This window comes from Balaenoptera borealis (assembly GCF_965194805.1).
Source record: "Balaenoptera borealis genome assembly, chromosome: 1".
NCBI classification, from domain to species: Eukaryota; Metazoa; Chordata; class Mammalia; order Artiodactyla; family Balaenopteridae; genus Balaenoptera; species Balaenoptera borealis.
In genome coordinates this window covers 35,029,751-35,050,153 of record NC_138860.1, presented here as the reverse complement: position 1 = coordinate 35,050,153, position 20,403 = coordinate 35,029,751, and the positions used below count along the sequence as shown (strand labels likewise).

The 20,403-nt window shown below is 45.4% G+C and overlaps 1 protein-coding gene across 5 annotated transcripts in view; it reads left to right on the top strand.

Moving 5' to 3' along the window:
• Positions 1-19,542, top strand: part of ATP2B4 (ATPase plasma membrane Ca2+ transporting 4) — a 90,207-nt gene extending 70,665 nt beyond the window's left edge. For 3 of the 5 annotated variants that reach the window (XM_082396421.1, XM_082396419.1, XM_082396420.1), the window contains 6 exons: positions 1,162-1,353; positions 1,810-2,023; positions 3,033-3,244; positions 4,243-4,350; positions 6,325-6,501; positions 15,007-19,542. In XM_082396421.1, the coding sequence (XP_082252547.1) occupies positions 1,162-1,353; positions 1,810-2,023; positions 3,033-3,244; positions 4,243-4,350; positions 6,325-6,501; positions 15,007-15,321 (1,218 nt within the window). In that variant the 3' untranslated portion in view covers positions 15,322-19,542. Of the gene's footprint in view, positions 1-1,161; positions 1,354-1,809; positions 2,024-3,032; positions 3,245-4,242; positions 4,351-6,324; positions 6,502-10,185; positions 10,367-15,006 lie in introns of all 5 variants that reach the window. The other 2 variants (XM_082396423.1, XM_082396422.1) reach the window with 1 other exon arrangement.
• The last annotated feature ends 861 nt before the right edge of the window (positions 19,543-20,403 follow it).

The window sequence follows — 20,403 nt, the reverse complement described above, 5'->3', positions numbered from 1 at the left end:
TTAACAACCTAACTTAGAGATTATTCTGCAGTAGTACATATATAAAGATACTCTTTCTTTCTTTCTTTTTTTCTTTCTTTCTTTCCATCCTTTCTCTTTACAGTGCATGGTACAGCATTGTGTGGCTGTGTTAGAGAACTTTTTGATGGGGAAATTGAATTGTATAGTCTATCTGACAGATATTCATTTGTTGCAATCTGGATAGGAAAATAATACTACCAGGTAAACAGTACAAATAATCTACTAGTGCAGGTCAGATTCACAAAAAAGCCCCTCTGTAGGTTATAGGGGTGGTAAAACATGGAATAGAAGAATAGGCTGGGGATGTTAGGGACAGCTTTGCCAAGCAAGCAGGGCTTAATTAATTTAATGGAACCTTAAGGACAGATAGGATTTAAATAGATGGGGAAAGAGGATGTTCCAGGCTTGGAGAAAAGGGTGTAAGTAGAAGACTGGACTCTAGAAGTGAATGAGAGATTCAGGGAATTGTGAATAAAGCAGTAGGTTTTGAGCAGAAAGATATAGCAGGTTGGAAAATGAACCAGAGTTCACTTGTTGAGGGCTTTGACTACCAGACTAGAAAGTTTATTGTTTCTAAAACACTGCTTTCAACCACTGATCTGTCTATTTAGAAACCTTTAGTGGTTCCCCAGTGACAGGATTTTGAATAAGGACAGGACATCTGAACTGTACTGCCAGACTACTCCTCCTGGGAAAAAATGTAGAGTAACTTCAAGGTGCGGGTGAGATAAGGATTTAAATTAGGTATTGGCAGTGGCAAAAGAAATTTTAAAATTTAGAGGTAGAACAGATAGGACTTTTTCCCTATCTTCTAATTATTTTCTAAGATGGGGAAGTAGGAGGGACGGGAGAAAGGAATATCAGAGATAACTGTAATTTCCAGTCTGAGTTCAGGAGTAAGGTGGTGGCATCATGGCCCAGTCCCCTTTCCCACAGAGTGACAGTGACACATTTTCCCTTTATTTTCTTTGGGAGAGAAGACCGCTCAAAATATGGTGGTTTAGTCTGTAGGATTTGTGTGGCTAGTGTGCCCTCTAGTGTTTATGCTGAGTTCTGAAGCTTGGAGGTCAAGATATGAGTTCAGAATGTACATGAATTTTGTCCAGTTCCTCACTGTTTTCCTTCCCCTTCTTACCTCAGGGTATTGCAGGCACGGATGTGGCAAAGGAGGCCTCTGACATCATCCTAACAGATGACAACTTCACCAGCATCGTGAAGGCAGTGATGTGGGGACGAAACGTCTACGATAGCATCTCCAAGTTCCTGCAGTTCCAGCTCACTGTCAACGTGGTGGCTGTGATTGTGGCCTTCACTGGAGCCTGTATCACCCAGGTGAAGGGAATGTGGGGTGAGCTGAGATGGGAGGGATGAGGCTGGGGCTAAGGAACAGGGGGTGCGGGGTACAGTATGTCGACTGAGGAGTAAGGACCAGAGTTTCCGAAGGGGTGTTGGGGCAGGAATTAGCTCTACTAGGTCTCCATCTGCTCATGTGGGATGATGATAATTTATCTACCATTAATGTAGCACTTACATGTTAGCCAGTGTGATGAGCACTTATATGTAGTTTCTCTGTTCTTCAAAAACAACCTTGCAAAGTAGGTATTGTCCCCATTTTACAGGTGAAGAACCCAAGGCTCAAAGAGGTTAAATAAGTTTCTCAATGTCACTCAGCTAATAAATGGTGGATAGCAGGAGGTAGGCCATTTCAAGGGCAAAGATGAGGCTGATGAGTGAGGTGGGGGGTGGTCTCCAAGGAAAGCTAAAAGGAGTGGTTCTTCTTCCCACCAGGATTCCCCACTGAAAGCCGTGCAGATGTTGTGGGTTAATCTCATCATGGACACTTTTGCCTCATTGGCCCTGGCCACAGAGCCTCCTACAGACTCTCTGTTGAAGCGTCGCCCCTATGGCCGAAATAAGCCTCTGATCTCACGCACTATGATGAAGAACATCTTGGGTCACGCAGTCTATCAGCTCACTGTCATCTTTTTCCTTGTCTTTGCCGGTGAGCCAAGGGGGGGGGGGGGGGCGGCGGCGTTTGGAGTGCTAGAGGGAGATGGGGGCAGACAGCAGCCCAAGGAAAGAAAGTAGCAGGGAGCAAGCTGAGCACAAGACGGGAATGATAGCAGCTTCGCTTACTGAGTGCATCCTCTGTTCCCGCTATGTGGTGCATTGTGCCATTTTATTACTCCTTTTAAGAATCTCCAAAGGGTGGCTTTATGTTACCTTTGTTTTAGATCATAAAACTGAAGCTTAAGTCACATATTGAGTAAATAGTGGCACGAAGATTCAGACCTATGTCTTCCAGACTCTCGTGCACATAGTTCTACCGCAATGCAGCACTACGAGAAGGCAAATAGTGATGGAGCAAACTGAGAGAGAGGGTCAGAAATGTTGAGGGACTTCCCTGGTGGTCCAGTGGGTAAGAATCCACCTTCTAATACAGGGGGCACAGGTTCGATCCCTGGTCGGGGAACTAGGATCCCACATGCCACATGGCACAGCCAAAAAAATTTTTAAAAAAGGGCGGGGGGGGCTTCCCTGGTGGCACAGTGGTTAAGAATCCGCCTGCCAACGCAGGGGACACGGGTTCGAGCCCTGGTCTGGGAAGATCCCACATGCCGCAGAGCAACTAAGCCCATGCGCCACAACTACTGAAGCCCGCGTGCCTAGAGCGTGTGCTCCGCAGCAAGAGAAGCCACCACAATGAGAAGCCCACGGACCACAACGAAGCGTAGCCCCAGCTCAACACAACTAGAGAAGGCCCACGCACAACAACAAAGACCCAACACAGCCAAAAATAAATAAAATAAATTTATTAAAAAAAAAAAAAGAAATGTTGAGACCAGGGCTAACACTGAAAATATTTGATGACTGTTGTGGTTCGGATACTGACCAGTTAGAATGGACACCAGTCATAAGCAACCAGTGAGGTCATACTCAAGTGTTCTGACTCAACCTGAACCCTCCTTGAGAGCATACTTATCCTCCGATGCATCCCTTCTCCCAACTAGGTGAGAAATTCTTTGACATTGATAGTGGGAGGAGAGCACCTCTGCATTCACCACCCAGCCAGCACTACACCATTATTTTCAACACCTTCGTGCTGATGCAGCTCTTCAATGAAATCAACTCCCGCAAGATCCATGGAGAGAGGAATGTCTTTTCGGGCATCTTCCGCAACCTCATCTTCTGCTCTGTGGTCTTGGGCACATTCGTCAGCCAGGTGGGATTCTAGCTGGAGTTGGGATAGGAGGTCTGGGAGGATAAAGGCCAGAAGCTGGGGGCCAGGATTCCCTGAGCGCCCGGGGAAAGGAGTGAGGGAGTGATGGGGACTCAGGCTGTGGGTTGAACACTTTGGGGTTCCCAAATGCTTCTGTTTGTTCATTGCTCTAGAATTGGATCCTGCTGTGTCAAGTGCTCCAGTGCAAGGCAGCATGTTGGTAGTGAATAAAATAAAATTTGTGGAATCCTTTCCTTATCTTTCTAAAACACAGCAATTTCACATAGTGACCAGGAGGAAGATCACTGTCTTCTAACCCCTTTCCATGCCTCCTGCCAGCATACTTGAAATGTGCATGCAAGTGCTATATGGGATCTCTCCCTGTCCCTCCTTGCCCCTTTGTTCTGAAAGGGCTCATGGTAGATAATGGTACGCAATTCAGAGAAAAGGAGAAGACATGGAATGTTGCCATATGTAGTTGACAGATAAGCCTGACGTAGGCTCCTTCTGTGGGAAGTGGGGTCAAGGGCATGGCTGCCCTGGTGGTGAAAGGATTGAGCCCCTTCCTTCTTGCCCCAGTCAGAGGTACACTAAGACATCTGCCAATACAAGAGATTATGAGCCTGCCCTGTAACAAAAGAGCTCCTGCCTCACTCTTATTTGCCCGCTCCTAAATTCCTCTTCTCTATCACTGTGCCTTCTCTTTGTCACCTACTGGCTTTAGTCACAAGAAGCCTCCAGCTCCCCTTGATCCCCCAGACTTTGCATTAATAATGTTCATAGTAGCTGTATCTGTCTCCCCATCAGAGTGCTCTATAAAGACTGTGTCTGTCTTCCCTTCTCCCCACCTGGATATCTTCTCTCTCCTTTCCCAACAAGCAGATCAGGGTTTACACCACAGGGATCCTGGGGGAGGGGGCTGACGTGGCTTTGATGGCCTTGACTGGAGGGCTGGCTACCTGTTACCTCCCAATGATGGGCTGCCTCTCTCTCTGTTCTAGATTATCATTGTGGAATTTGGGGGGAAACCCTTCAGCTGTACGAACCTCACCCTGTCCCAGTGGTTCTGGTGTCTCTTCATCGGTATTGGAGAATTGCTGTGGGGCCAGGTGAGTATGGGCGCACCCTCCCCGTGCAGTCACATGGCCGGCAGACCCCCCCTCCCCTAGATGAGATGGAACGAGCAACTGTGGAGACGCCCAGCTCCTCGCCTTCATATTCTTCTTCCCTCTTCTCTCTACCACCAGGTTTGCAAGTTCTTTCCATCTTGTAGGATCCCAAAGCAGAATGATCAGTGCCCACCACTTCAGAGGCTTCTGATCTCTTCTCTAATCATGCCTGGAGACAGACAAATCCCTTAGCTTCTCTGAGATGGAAGTGGAAATTTTCAATGGAATTTTGCTAAAAAAAATTAAGGGTCTTAGAAGTAGAAGAGTTTGCAAAGCGTATGTCTTCAATGAAGCCGCAGTCTGGCCGTGAGCTGCTGTGCTGTCATAATGTAGGGCTCCCTTGCCTCTTCTGTTTCTCACCATCGCCTTATCCAGGATGGGTGCCTGACTGTCATCTAAGATAAATCCGGACTCACAAGGTCTCTAGAGAAGCAATATAGCGTATGGTTCAAAGCACGGACTTTGAATCCCGGTTCTTCTTTTTACAAGCTGCATCATAGTGAGCAAGTTTATTAGCAACTCTGCCTCAGTTTCCTCAACTCCGGATAACAGGATCATTGTGAATCATTGTTAATCAGCAAATCAGTTTCAATACAGAAATGACTTAGAACAATGTCTAGTACCCTGTAAGTACTCAATAAATGTTAGCTATTAATATTATAATAATATAATCAGGTTTGATAAGAGTTTCATTCCTTCCCTCATACCACTTTGCGAGTCCCTCTCATCCTCAGCTCTGACCTGGCCTTTACCTCTGCTTGCAGACCCCAGGTCTCTACTGATTGGTGCCCAGCCACCTGGGTAATGGAGGCTTTGCTCTAACTGGCCCCAAAGATCCCTCCCTAGAGCTGCAGGCTTTCCCCCATAGACCTGCTAGTTGTTTCTTTCATAGCTCCTAGATGCCTCCCTGATTAATCCCTATCCCCGTTCCTAACAGGTCCTTCCACCCTACTCTGTTTGCTGAAGTTTATTTACCAGTGGGTCCCTAAAGCACTTCTACACTTGGGTGGAGCTTGATTATTTCACGTACTGTTTGAAACTCTCACCTGGGTCTAGTCTCACATGTGGCCATGTGGCCTTGATGCCAGGTAACAACAGCCTTCCTTCTGTATCACAACAGCTCCTTCTAACATCTAAAAGCAGAACGTGGACATTCTTTCTATTTCAAACACTCGACTCCATGTTGGACTGCTCACACAGTCCCCCTTTCCCAGCTGAGCCCTTGTCTTATTTGTAAAGGAGAACTGACTGACAGCTTATAGAGTGATTTATTTTGAATTGCAAGTCCCAACCTACTGCTCCATGTCTTCTGATAATACTCATATGTCCCTTCTTCTATGGGCTATCCCACCCAGTTCCTCACCCCAAGCCCAAGAAAACTTTTAGTATCCTCTCACTATAGTTTTATAAAAGAGGAATTACTTAGCATATGGTGACTAAGAAGAGGGTCATTCCCCTCCAACACCGTTCTTTTCCCCTTGCCCATACACATACATTTTGACCATCCTGTCTCCAGACTTGTTTTCTCCCAGGTCCTTGTCTCTGTCTCTTCCTACTGTGTATCATGCATTATGGTTCTACTTCCTTTAAGAGACAGACGGCAAAATGCAAAGAAAGAACTGAGACAGGAGGAAGAGAATGAAGTATATAACAAGTCAGATGGCTGGTCAAATACTAGAATATAAGTTCTCCTTTGTACGTCCACAAATACAGAAAATCTTCCTGAGGGCCTGACAGCTGGTAGGCACTTGGCAAACGCTTGCCTGAATGGGTTGGCACTTTTCCCACTGCTTTCCCAGTGGAAAGGTTGATAGGGCAAAGAGTGACCTACCCAAGGGCCTGACCCATAAAGTTGAGTGACAGCTCTTCTCGCCGTGATTCTGGTGTCTACCCTTTTGCTGAACCTGTTCTCAGGTCATCTCCACAATACCTACCCAATCCCTGAAGTTCCTAAAGGAGGCTGGGCATGGCACCACCAAAGAGGAGATCACCAAGGATGCTGAGGGGCTGGACGAGATTGACCATGCAGAGATGGAGCTGCGCCGAGGCCAGATCCTCTGGTTCCGGGGCCTGAACCGTATCCAGACTCAGGTACTGTGATAGTGGCCTATCCTCGCCCTGGGAGAAGGAATCTCCACCATCTTTCTTGAGAGGTGTTGGGAGGGCAGCAGTTCTTGCTGGCCAACGTCTCTCCCCTTCCTAAGGCCCTCTCACTGGTGGGCGGTCCGAGCTCCCTTGCTTCAGGACAGACAGGCAGAGGCAGTGGTATGGGCTCCTCTGAGAGGAGAGTGATCATGGAGGGCCGAAAACACGGGACACTAAGTGCTAGCATCATCCTCTAGCTTTAGGTTCGTCTGAAGCCCACTTCCCACCCTCTGTCAGGTGGGCCATCTTCCTGCATAAGGTCTCTTGTAAGCACTAGGCCTAACCTCAGGGTGGGAAATGTTCAGAGTCTTTCCTGACCCTGCAGAGGGAAGGATTTAGACAATATCTCTATGCCAGCATCCCCAGCAGACATTTACTGTATATCCTCAAGCTGCTATTAGGGGAATGTAGGTGTTATCTGGATTGATCTTTGTAAAAGAAACTCGCTCTCTTATGTCTTCCCCACTCAAAATTTAAGGCCATGATGGGGAATCTGATGGCTAAGTGTATATAAACAACAATAGTCTCTAAGTGCCTGAGTATCTTTTACAGGATTCAGACTTGCTTCCCAGAAAGGAAGAAGCTATAATTTCTTCAAACCTTTTCCCTTCCTGCAATTTCTAAAATGGGATAGAAGCTGCTCCTGCTGCTATTAAGTCCCCTCCTATAGCCCTACAGTAACTTTTTTTCCCCACTTCCTGCGCAGCAACTGTAACTACCTTCTCCTGGGTAAATGGGCTGGTCTAGACATTGATAATCCTATCACTTTCCCTGTTCTTACCCCACATACCTCTATTGTGTTAGTCCTGAGATTTCCCATCTCAAGGAATTGTAAATCTCCAAGTTCTCAAAGGTGTTCACCAGAGAACAGGCCTATCCCTCTTTGCTGATTGGCTAGAGATCCCAGAAGTAAATTTCACTCTCTAAAATTAGCCTTGCAGATGGTTTCAAAAGTTCCCTAGTGGAGCCCACCACTTCCTAGGGAAGAGGTGAAATGAATAGTCTAAGCTAAATACAGTAGTACCCCGCTTATCCGTGGCTTTGCTTTCCTTGGTTTTAGTTACCCGTGGTAAACCACAGTCTGAAAATATTAAATGAAAAATTCCAGAAATAAATAACTCTTAAGTTTTAAATTGCATGCCGTTCTGAGTAGCTGATGAAATCTCACGCCCCCCACTCTGTCCTGCCCTGGACATAAGTCATCCCATTGCCTATCACATCCTCGCTGTATACACTACCCACCCATTACTCTAGGACAAAACATAGTATATACAGGGTTCAGCACTATCTGCAGTTTCAAGCATCCACTGCGGGTCTCGGAACATATCCCCCATGGATAAGGGAGGACTACTGTAGCAGCTGGGAATTTGTCTCCTATAGACAAGACAACAGATGGAAATGGGAAAGCAGGGCTAGGGAGGGAAGCACTGGGGCTCCTTTCCCCTCTCTTGAGTTCCCCCTCCCAGAGAGGGAAATCACATGGGACCTGCAAACACTACCTCAGCATGTCCAGAGTTTCCACACACACTCCACCCTCCAGGCTGCCAAGTCCATCACGAGCAAGGGCCTCACGTGCCCAGAGAACTTGGCATCTTTGGCTCATGTCTCTAAGGCCTCGGTGCTTCCCTGTAGGTCTGCTCTTTTCAGAATAACCTGTCTGCTTTTCTTCCCTTCAGGATCATCTGCCTCCTCTTCTACTATGTAATTTTTTTCCTAGCCAGAATGCCCTCGTTCCAGTGTCTCCTGGCTCCTTCCCAATCTTCTCTCCCGGGGCTGAGATTCATGGATCTTCCTTCCCCTCCACTACCAATTTCCATTCCCTCGACTGTATACCTCTCTGGTTTCGCTGTCTACATAGCTTTAGGTATACTACCTTTCTCTGTTGGAGCAAAAGGCGGTTGGACCAGAATGACGTTAAAGCCTAAACTTAGGCAGCAAAGGCAACCTGTTAAAGATGCCATGATGAGCATATCTATGCCATCCCACCTGACTCCATAAGCAGATGACGGTGCTAACCTGCATCCTGGATCCTAAAGCTCTCTCCTGGCATCAACTCTTCACCTCAAAAGGGTTCTAACGAAATTCCCTGCCATCCGATTGTTGTTCCTTGTTGTCATTCTTGCAACACTTATGGGTGGGAAGTGTTGCCAGGCTATTGTCCCATCCTGGTCCCTTTAGCTTTGGGAGAGCTAAAAGCACTAGAAAGCAGAAGGTTGGGAAACTTGAGGTCTAGAATCTTGGGAAGGTAAATCTAGGGTCCAGTTTCATTGTGGAGGTTGGGACCTTGTGACCCTAATAAGCACTGAAGAAGGTGACTCTCCAGCCCCTTCTTCTGTGTGGCTGAACCCTCCCCACATGCAGACCTTTTCCTCTTATAGCATCAGGCTCCTCGGTCCCCTGGAACTGAAAACTGTATCATGTGATGAAGAGTGGTATTTTAGCTCATACTTGGTCTGAGTCCAGAAACTAGCCCTAAACATTTCATGGCTTCTCAGGAAGCTTTATAAGTAAGAACAACTATCTGACTCACAAGGTACCTGCTTTCCCACCTTCTCACCTGGGGAAGTAAAGTTAGATGAGTGAAATCAGCACCTTTCCTACATCCCTGGTCAACTGGCCCTTGGTCAGGCAGAGGTCAGGGATGAGGATGGTAGGTTTGACTGAGGCCCTAGATCAAGACCGCTGTCGGAAAACAAATGGCATTCATTGCCTCTGTCTCTGAGGAGTAGGACACTGAAAACCAGAGACAACTTGTATGGGGCTGGACTTGCAGCTGCTGACCACTGCCACCACCGCCAACCAACTCTTCCTCCCCCAACCCCGTCTAACTGCTGAGTTCTCGTCTGCACTTGTGCCAGCCTCTCAGGGTCTCCAGTGTGCGAATGCTGCTAGTGGCATTCTCTCCACAGAGCCTGGCCACTGGGTTCCTGAGCTCCACTTTCAGGGGCCTTGTCCACTTCTGCCCAAGGACAGGGAGTCTCAGAGAAGAACCCAGAAGAGGGTGAGCCCAGCAACTCATGGTCCAGGAGCCTTTCCACCATGGCACCTGTGTATGGACTACTACATGCCTCTGTTTAAACACATGAGTTGTTTTCCTGGAAAATCTGCAAAAATAGGTAGTCAATTTAATTGGTTTAGAGGTTCCTGAACCTCAAAATTCAGTAATATATACACTTTGCCTACTATCTTAAATTGCATGCCTTATTTTTTTAAGAGTACAGGTCAAAAAAAAGAAGACAGTACAGGTCAGAGCAATGAATAAGCTGTCACTCTCTGTCAGGAATCATGAGTGGGAAAGTCCATTTAAATTTTTAGATACTTTTGGATACCAGCACACCTAAAATGTCCATCATAGGCTAAAAGGGAAGAGAAGACTGGATTCTGGCTAGGTATTTAGACTCCATGGCAAATTGTTCCTTAAATGAAGTGTGATGTGCAATTAATGTTTTTCCCCCTTCTCTTCACCATTGTTTTGTGTGTAAGGGACTCTCTCTCTTGCTCTCCCGTCTCCTGTCCCCTTTTCCCAGCTCTTTCCATCCCCCTCCCTAACCCTCTTGGACCCTCCCTTCCTCTTTCTTCGCTTGTTTCTGACTGTGGAGCAAAGCTGTCTCACTTTCTGATTCTTTGCAGATCGACGTAATTAACACATTCCAGACGGGAGCCTCTTTTAAGGGAGTCCTAAAGCGCCAGACCATGGGTCAACACCTTGATGTAAAACATGTTCCTAGCTCATCCTATGTAACAGTTGCACCAGTCAAATCTCCCCCCACCACTTCTGTTGCTGCTGCTGTTTCATCTCCTACTCTGGGCAGTGAGTGATGGTCTATTATGATGCATGATTTGCTAAAATGACCACAAGAGAGCACGTGGCATTCACTTTAACCAGCTGTGGTTATCTTTTCCTTTTGTTTTTTCCCTTTGATCTTTGACTTAAGGGAAGAAAAGCGGGGCAAAAATTCCACTCCAGAACCGGGCTGTGTGCCATTTTATTTAATTTTATTATTTTTTTTTAATGTTGAAAAGCTATGAAACCGTAACCATTTTAAAGACAGTAATCCTGTTTTCTGATTGTTCCTCTGCATTGCCTGGTCCTTCCTTGAGTTTTGTTTGTTTGTTTTACTTTACTTTGTTTGTTTGTTGCTTTGTTTGATTATGTTGTTGTTCTTCTTCTCTCCTTCTGCTCCTTTGAGTCTCAACTCTATCTCCCAAGGTTAGGTGTAAGGTTAAGCCAAATGAAGACTCAGGAAGTCTTTTGTTTTCTTTTAGGAATTTATGAAGAGCAAACTTTTTTTTTTTTCCTTCTCCTTTCCTCTAGTTTGTTTTACTTATAGCCAGCACTTCATATCTTATTTTGCATGTAAAGTTTTAGGAACCCCTTTCTCAGCCAGCCTATCAACCGGAAAGCTGTGAAGGCTCAACCTAAGATCTGGTGGATTATTGGTAGATTATTGGATTCTTGCTAATGCTTATGCCTTCCTATTCCTGATCTTTTTACCTTCCCCAAGTGGGACACAGAGAGGAAATGGAAAGCTCTTTGCTGATAATGCTATTAAGGTATTTGGTGGGGAAGGAGTCTGTCTGTGTTAAGTATATTGTGGGCTTCAAATATCTGAGTGTTTAGTCTGTTTCTTCCTCCCCCACTCCCAATCACCACCACCGTAACCCTGGGATGGGGGATAAAGAAAGAACAGTTGCACTATCTGTGGTTCACTTGATTGTGAGTGTGTAGGCTGATCAGACTTAGCTTATCTGTTTTCTTTCTAGCCAACTCTAAGTGTTCTCGTGTGAGATATGAGGGGCAGGGGGAGAGGAGATTTCTATAGATGCATATTCTTTAGGCTCAAAGGCAGTCAAAGAACTAAGTAAGTCTTACCCTACAAATATGCAAGAGCCTCTCATTCTAGTCCTTCCATATTCCTCTCATTTCCTTTTTTCTTCTAGTTTTGTCATGTCCTTCTAACTAGTTACTGTTCTTTCTTAAATCATGCCTCTCTGTTAGGAAGGGTAGTGTCAGCTGCCCTGGTAACTTGAAGGTAGAAGGAGACTAAGGAAAAGACAGAGCCCACTGGGCTCATGTAGTAGAGTTGCTGGTGGAGGATATGGTGCAAACCCTCAAAGACTAGAAACTCAGGAGAGTCAGGCCGCACCTGCTCTTTCTCCAGCTGTACCTTCCTATTGGAGGGCCTAGAAGTTATAGTCATGCATTTTAAAACCCATTTCCCATTCCAGAGTTCCAAATGAATTCATTTATTTATCTAACCTTCAAGTAGATAAATCTCTAAGATTTCTCTCTGTAAGAAGGTCCTAATCCCTTCTCTTCCCCTGGTTTCTGACAAAGGAGCAGAAACCTACAGAATACCAGCTGAGGAAATGGAGTCTTCATCTGCCCATTCATTGAGCTCCAGAGAGTGGTCTTTAGTGCTCATACCTAACCTAAGGTCCAGCCTGGTTTGGACTTCTGAGCCATGAGAAAGGGTTGTCCTTCAGTCATCCACTTTCACCTGTAGGATAGGGGCCACAGAAGAGACATTTCCCAGAGACTTTGAGAGATGATGACTGGGGAAGGAAGGGTTGATTGACCGAGTGGAGAGGACCTGAAGCTTTCACAGCACCCGCCTCACTATCTGTGTCTTATTCCCCATACACTGCTCATGCACGAGGCACCATGCATCAAGAAAGGAAGATGCCACCACTTGGGGTGGATTGGTGATGATGCAGCTGTGTGATTGTTCATCGGCACGTACTATATAGTCTCTGAGGCCAGTGTTGGAGTTGAGGAGCATTCTGGCGCAGCCCCACCCTTCTCTCCACCTGCCAGGCCACAAGATGGTGCTACCTAGCTCTCTGACTCCTCTTCTCTTGAGCTTCCCTTACAGGTGGCTGCTTTCCCTTTAGATTCCAGAAGTCCTGTTATCTAGCTGGATGACTGTTCCTTGCTCCCCCAAAAGAGAAATTGTCCCTATCTTTTCCATCTACCCATCCCCAATTCACTCTTATCTCCCTTATTGTTTACCTGTAACAGTGATTGATCACCCCAACAGGTGAGAGGAAAAGCCAGCAAACAGGGCTTCAGACCCCCATTCCAACTCCTATTTTTAAAAATCTGTTTTCTAGATAGGACTTCACATATAATTATTTTAACAAAGTATTCAATTGCTTCAAAAAAAAATAGAAGCAGGAAGTTTGGAAATCACTGATATTGAAGATGACCAACTCATGGTATAAAGGTACCTGTATTCAATTGCTTCAAAAAAAAAAAATAGAAGCAGGAAGTTTGGAAATCACTGATATTGAAGATGATCAACTCATGGTATAAAGGTACCTGTTCTCCTGTAGCACTTGTTAGAAATGTTGAGATCTGAAGAGTGAGTGAAAAGTATGGGCTATATTATCACTCCTACAGGGGGTGGTATGGCTTTGAGCCCATTTCTTGACTAGGGCCAGGGGAGAAGGCACTGGGTTTGGACTCACTTAATCCAAGTTGCCTTGCTGTAAGATGTTTGACATAGATCCATTAAAACTTGGGATTTCCTGAAAGCCAGATGGAACCTATATTCCATCTGATCTCACCTAAAGATGGAAATGTAGGTCCTAACTTTCTGTGCAGCATGGTGAATGTGTGCCCAGGTTCCTTGATTCTTCTTGGCTGAAGCGTTGAGTGGATTCCATTGAGTGACAGAGTCCTTTGCCTTCTGAGCTCTGAGCACCCTCCATCCTGGGTGAGTCTGCCAGTCTGTTGTGGAGTGAGGCAAGGTAAGGAAAACCTTAGCCGGCGGAGACACAACTTTAATGAACCTTCTTTGTGCATTACTTTTGAAGGTTCTGTACAGTGATAGGAAACATTGAGACAAGCAATCCAACCAGTTTATTTGCCTGCCTCTTTGGGTGCTCTGATGTCTCCATATTCTTGCCTCTTTTCCAGGAACATATTCTTTGCTTAAAGAGCAGAGTAACGAAAGATGTGCCCTACCCCAACCCTCATCATTTCTCCTTATCCCCCTCCCCACCTCAACAATTTCTCCTGCATTACTTCCATTTCTTTTCTGAGGAAAGAACTTTGGGACAAGACTAGGATCAGCCACCTCCCAACAACTAAAACTGTCCTAGGACCACTTTCTTTTCCCCTGGCCTCTCTCTCCAAACTCTCAGGATCCAGCCTTCTCCCCTCCTCCAATTCTACCAACCCAAGTTGCAAAGCATCCCTCAGCGAGGCCCCCAGTTCAGAAAAGCAGCTGCCAAAGGAGCTGCTCCCTCCCTGTGGATAAGGTGAAGGCTAGGCCCAGGGATCAATTATTGTCGATTTTTCCTCTTCTCTAAACTGAATCCCTTCCTTTGTTGTGCAGTAGAACAAAGACTTTGACACTTATAGGGCAGTGCATTTCCCTTTGCCCAGTCAAACTGCAAATTGTTTCCTTTCCCCCATCCTCTTGGTCCACCCCATCAGAAAAGCCTCTTGTTTGTAGCACTGCCTCCTGGATGGGGTGTTTTCTGTCCTGGTCCCATCCTTTCCCTTCTCCACATAAGATCACATTCCTCTTCATAATTTACAAACAGCTGGAGAAAGCTGCATGACTGGACACAGCTGCTGTGTGTCAGAGACATGGCCATGCGTGTCCGGCCTCATCTGAGCTGAGAGAGCGGGCCTTCTGTCAGCGTCAGGGGGAGGCATCTTTTGATGCCTGTATTCATTCACCTCTTCCAGGGGAGGGACTGAAGGAATGGAGTTCTACTTTCTTTGGGGGAAGAGGACATGGTGGAGGCTGTGGAATATAAATATATGCATGTTTCCTGACTGAAAGAGCAATTATTAAATTGTAGAGTATAAGAGTTTTCATTTCTTGCATGCTGCTGACACAAATGAAGATTGGTTTGTCTGCCTTGCTGAATGGTATTCATGGTCACTTATCACCCAAAGTGTATTGTGTGTGAATTGATATGTGTTTGGCTCTTTGAGGGTTTTAAACAGATAACTAAACTTCAGTGTGTAATTTTCCATTCCACATTCACAAAATGTTTGGCTTCAACACAAAAATCCACATGTCTGAATTATCTTTTAAGTTCGGCTATTAATTTGCACCTAGTTCCAACGTCCTTGCCCTCCATCCAAAAGAACTAATGAATCTTTTTGTTTCCTGTTTCATTTTAAGAGTGGATTGTTTGGGAATGCTAACTTTGCTTTGGGTTTTCTTCTTTTTTTTTATGCAGCTTTTGAAATATTCCAGTTGTTTGCCATTACTCACTCTCCCCACCCCACCTCAATGCTTGAAATTTGAGCCACGTGATGTTTCTAGTGTTTCATGATCTCCTCTCATATGTTTGGTTTTGGTTGTTGAGCAATAGTGTTTTGTAGTTTGGGTTTTGTTTCTGTCCTCAAACCCCCCAGTTCCTTGTTCTACTAACCAATTCTTGCCTCCATATTTTCTCATCCTCCTTTTCCTTCCCCTGGTGTAGATCAAAGTGGTCAAAGCATTCCATAGTTCCCTCCACGAAAGCATTCAGAAACCCAAGAACCAAAACTCCATCCACAACTTCATGACCCACCCTGAATTTGCCATAGATGAGGAGGGGCCACGAACACCACTCCTGGATGAGCAAGAAGAGGAAAATTTTGAAAAGGTCTCTAAGCCTGGGACTAGGATGCTTCCGTTGGATGGTGAGGTCACTCCACAAGCCAACAAAAACAACAATGCAGTGGATTGCTGCCAAGTGCAAATTGTTGCCTGCCACTCAGACAGCCCTCTACACAGCCTGGAGACATCAGTTTGAACTTCATTCTCTGACTCCCATTCCTGCCTTCCTTATTTCCCTTTTCATCTACCCCGTCACTAAGGGGATGATGGGACTTTTCACTGTCATGTCAGCTGCTCCCAAGTATGTGTGAACCCCCACCTGGCCATGAAGAGGCAAGAGCACAGACCTACGAGGACTTCAGCTGAAACCTGAGTTGGGGTTTGTAGCAGGACCCAGTTAGACCCCAGGCAAGTAATGAATGGTAGATCTACTCCTTGCCTGTATCAGTCGTCATTTTTAAAGAAATGACAAGAATCCTTTTGGCATTTACCCCAACCCAAATTCTCACCAGTATTCATACCTGTGTCATCCATCGCCTCATTTCTGGATTTTTACCCTATGAGTCTGTGCTGTTTACAAGCTCAGTTAAAAGTTCAGAGTGACAAATATCCTCAAATGAAATGTGTTGAGGTAAGAATGGAAGGTATAGAATCAGCCTATAGAGTGATTGTTTTAAAACAATTTTTCCATTTTGAAAACTTATACCTAAAGCCCTTTACCTCTTTCTGCCCTTCCAGTCAAGCCTCCCCATGGTCTCTTGGTCTTTTGTGACCATTGTCTTCCTTAGCGTCACTATTTTTTTTTTTTTTAAGTTGTGATGATTAGAAAATGGAAAGGACATGGATGAGTTAAGTCGACTTTGACCATTCTCCCTTCTGGCCCCAGTGGAGCCCTTGATTTAGTTCTAGAGGCAGATAAGTTTCTTTGCTAACAGGGTCCTTTGGAAGCAATTGAGAGCTGGTAAAAATATATTCCTGTTGTTGCCAGGTTATCTACTTCTAAACTGCCATCTTGTCAGGTGTGTGTGGTTTCTAAGTGCCAGGGAGATCAGCATTGACGTGAAGCTTGCATATATGCGGTTTGTAGTTTTTACCTGAAGCCTGAGCTTTCTCCTGTTCCTAAAGTGGTGGCAAAGGAATGAATTAAGAATGACCTTGCCTCCTAACTGGACTTGGAAAACAGACCATCAAAGTCAACTCTGTGGAGTCCTCCTCAGGGTGACCACTACTGCTTTCAAAGCCATCCACCAAGGCTCTTCCAGGGCAGGACCTGATTGTTGGGAGAGTGAGTACTGAGCAGCCTTGGGAGAGACCAAAGTGCCATTCCAGCAGCATCTGAGCAAACATTCCTCTCAGAAACCAGAAACCTTGAGCTTAGACGGCTGGGGACCAGCTTTGACATGCCCTTTAGTTTTCTAATTCTACTCTTTGCCATGTCAGCTAACATCAGTCTCTGAAAAGGCCCCAGCCTTTCTCAAATATTCTGATTTTGAAAACATGTATCCAAAGTGGGAGGCTTCAGTGACGCTTTGCCGACTTAAAGGAGCAAAAGACCCACCCTGAAAAGCTCGCCTCCTTCCACCCTCCCTCTTGCACACCCCACTCAAGCCCCCTCCAGAATATGCTCAATGCTGCACTGTTAAGCCCTGTGCCTTCTCTCCCTGAACACTGCCCAAAGCGTCCCCTTCCCACCGGTCTCTCAGGAGCCAGGGACTTGGCTAGGAGATTTGTTAAGTGTTCCTTAATGCAACAGGGTGGAGCCGCGTTTGCAGGATCTCCATTTCTATCCCTACCATGCTGCTGTAAGCTCTTCCGTGTAGGGGTCAGCTCATGTCTGCCAATTCCCATCTCCCACTGGGTAAATGAAGCCTACCCCCTCTTTCTAGAGTGATGGGAGTAGGGAGAAGGGGCTTGAGGCTGTTAGGAACTGCCAAATTTCCATTTGGGAGTCAGGTGACCCGAACCTCTCCTCTCCGGCCTTTTCTTCTGGATCCCTCCTCCTTCACCCTTTCACCTGAGCTGCCCTAGGAAGGAAGAATAAAGAAACAGTTTCCCCTGCACATCCCTATTACCACGTCAGCTACCGATCTGATTTTGGTTTTGTAAAGGTTACATGTTTCAGTGATCTTTTCTCTGTCTTCAATACTAATGGGGGAAAAAATAGCTCACCCGAGGCGTTAGGTGTTCACATATATATTTATTAAGTACAGTGGAAGATTTAGTTCTGTCGAGTCTTTTTATTACCTCAGATCAGTTTTTAAAACAAACTTTGGAGGCTATTTTATCATTCCTGCTCCCAAAAGACTCTCATGGTGCCTGACAGGTTACTTGTGAGGGCTTGTGTCTACTTGTTTAAAGTCAATGGGGATTTTGTGTGTATTCTAGTTTCCATAGTAGGAGAGAAAATATAGACATATTATGCAAAAAAATATAGTTTTCTTTAGATGAGAAACTGATATTTTTTGAGTCAGCCATATGTATTTTGTTTAAAGGATTTAAAATAAAGTGCTGTCATGTAACCCTGTGGAAGGGAGCACATAACCAGCTGTTAGACATGGCAGGTGACTTATAGTATATTTGCAATTGGTTTTAAAACCAGTGCACCAAACTTCCTTTCTCCAAACAGCCATCTTTATACTTAGGGGAAAAAAATTTGTTGGGTTCTAGAATGTTTTTAATATAAATTTGTTGATGTGGAATTAAGTTTAAGTGTTTATGTGCATATATTGTTTATATAAATTTTTTTTTCCTGTTCAGTTTCAGTGATCCAACTGGCAGTGAATAAATATGGCATAAGTTAATAAAGCTTTCCCCAAAAACGGTGCTTTGGATTTGAAAAGGGTCTGATGCGGAAAAGGGGGAAATATTTTCCTAGATTCCTCTCTTGATAAACATAGAAGAATGGGCAGTGGATTACGGATGGGAAGGAAGGCATCCAGGAAGAAGGGACAGCCAGCAGGAAATGAGTGTGCACCCCCATGGAAATGGGTACCAGGAACTCGTGATCAGGATCAGGGACCTCAGATAGATTTATATTTCTTGAAGAACAGCTGGCAGAGTGGTACCCAAGACACTGGGCTGCAAGGATACTCTCTCTGATTTGGGGTTTGCATTTTTTATGGTTCTTTTCACCTCCTGTTTCCCCTGGAGTTTTCCATTAGCGACTTTTTGTGCGAGGATTTGATTTGAGACTTCCTTCCCTGCCCTAGAAAAGTTTCACGTAATATATTAGTTGGGAGGTAGAGCTCTAAGTGGAAAAATAAAGGCTGGTTCTAGCCTGGGTGACAGTCTTGACTAGATCCTTCCCACAGGTGCCCTCTGCCCTCTGAAATGACTCTCCAACTCTAAAGGTTGTAGAGAGACCACCGAGAAATCCCGCCAGCACTTGTGAGTTCCTTAGAGTTTGCGTTCCTTCTTCCCGTTGAGCTTCAGAGGGGGGAGTCTGCACACTTAAATCTGAGTGATGACCTTACTTCCAAAAACCAGAGGGGTGTGGCAAGCTCACATGTGCCCTGAAACCTCTGAACACGTCACTTCCTTTCTTTCCTCCTTTCCCTGCCTAGTGATTGAAGCAGCCCATGATGCCATCACGAAGTGCGTACTTCCTCACTCTTCCTCACTCTCCGTATCTGAGGACCACCCCACTACTGTGGTGGGGGTGGGGCACTTATAAATGTCTGCTCTTCTTAAGCCATTCCAGGCTCTTCCTCAGAAAAGACCAGACACCCTTCCATTTAGCTCAGTGCTGTCCTTTGCCTTCCCAGCCCTGCTATTGGGCCTGCTGTCCCCTTTCCTCCTGGTTAGGAGAGATGGAGGGAAGTGAGCTCCCCATGGCTGAATTGGCCTTTCGTTCATGTTTCTCCCCATATGTATATATGCCATATGTGAATATGCCATATATATGTGCCAACAAATCTATCTGTGTTGTTCTTTTCAAATCAGCAGATAGGAATTTTGAGTTTCTTCTTTTTTTTTTTTTTTTTTTCTTCAGTAACTAGTATAACAGGCACTGGTATTTTTGTATAAAAGGAAAAAAAACAAAACAAAAGATTGACTATTGTGATCTGCATGACATAAACAAACAAATGGTGATATCAAAGCAACGTGTACCCCAGTGTGTGTTGCCGTAATCTGCAGTTCAGCTAAACTGTGCACCCAATCTGTATTTGCATTTTGATATTATTTAAGCTCTCTGTACAATGTTTTGCATGTATTTATAGGGTTCTTAGAAAAAAAAATGCTATGAACTGGCAAATCTGAAATTCAAATATGTTGTTCCATTGAGAAAGGAAGAATAGAAGGGGAGTTTTAAAAGAAGGGGAAAAAAAGGATAATTTTTTTGGAACCAATAAAGCTGTTGCTGACGAGCAGAAACCAAACTGTTGTGCACTGAGAATAAAAACCCATGCCCACTTGAGACTGTGCTGTGCTCAATGTGTATCCACTTTTGGGTAATGTCAGTGGTTGTCAAAGTTGAGAAGGGGTCTGCCACGGCTACATGGAGAGCTTACCTGTGCAAGCCCAGAACTTAGCCTGTCACTGGACCCTGACATGCTTCTCTGCCAACGCTTGCCTCTGGTGACTCGCAGCCCTGGTTGCCAGTTTCATTCCCTTGGAGTACAAGCTTTGCTCTGCCCACCTTGGTTAGAATCTGCAGTCAGAGAACTGTGAAGCTGAAGCTTTTGAAGAAAGGATGAATTTGGAAGGATGAAAAAGAGTCAGGCTTGGCAGTCCTTTCTTTCTTTTCTTTGTTTTATTTTTTTTGTTTTTAACAAAACGCCTATCGGGAAAATTAGTTTCCCGTATAGCAGCTATTCCCTGTCTTCCTTCTGGGGTTCTCCAGTTCCCACCTTCCCAAAGGTTTTTGGAGAGGTTGGGAGTTTGTTTGTTGTTTGTTTTATCTGTTCCATTCACTGGGTCTCTAGCATGACTAATAGTAGGCCTTAGTTTCAGGTCAAAACAGCTTCCTGGCAGGTCATTTAAGTTCTGAGCTCTCATATCTGAGAAGACAGAACTCCTTCCAGCAACTCTCATCCAGGCACACAATCAAGTCCCCTTCTCTCTTTTAAAACAGCAAGGAGGATTTCCCTGGTGGTGCAGTGGTTAAGAATCCGCCTGCCAGTGCAGGGGACACGGGTTCAATCCCTGGTCCGGGAAGATCCCACATGCTGCGGAGCAACTAAGCCCATGCACCACAACTACTGAGCCTGCGCTCTAGAGCCTGCAAGCCACAACTGCTGAGCCCACGTGCCACAACTACTGAGCCCACATGCCACAA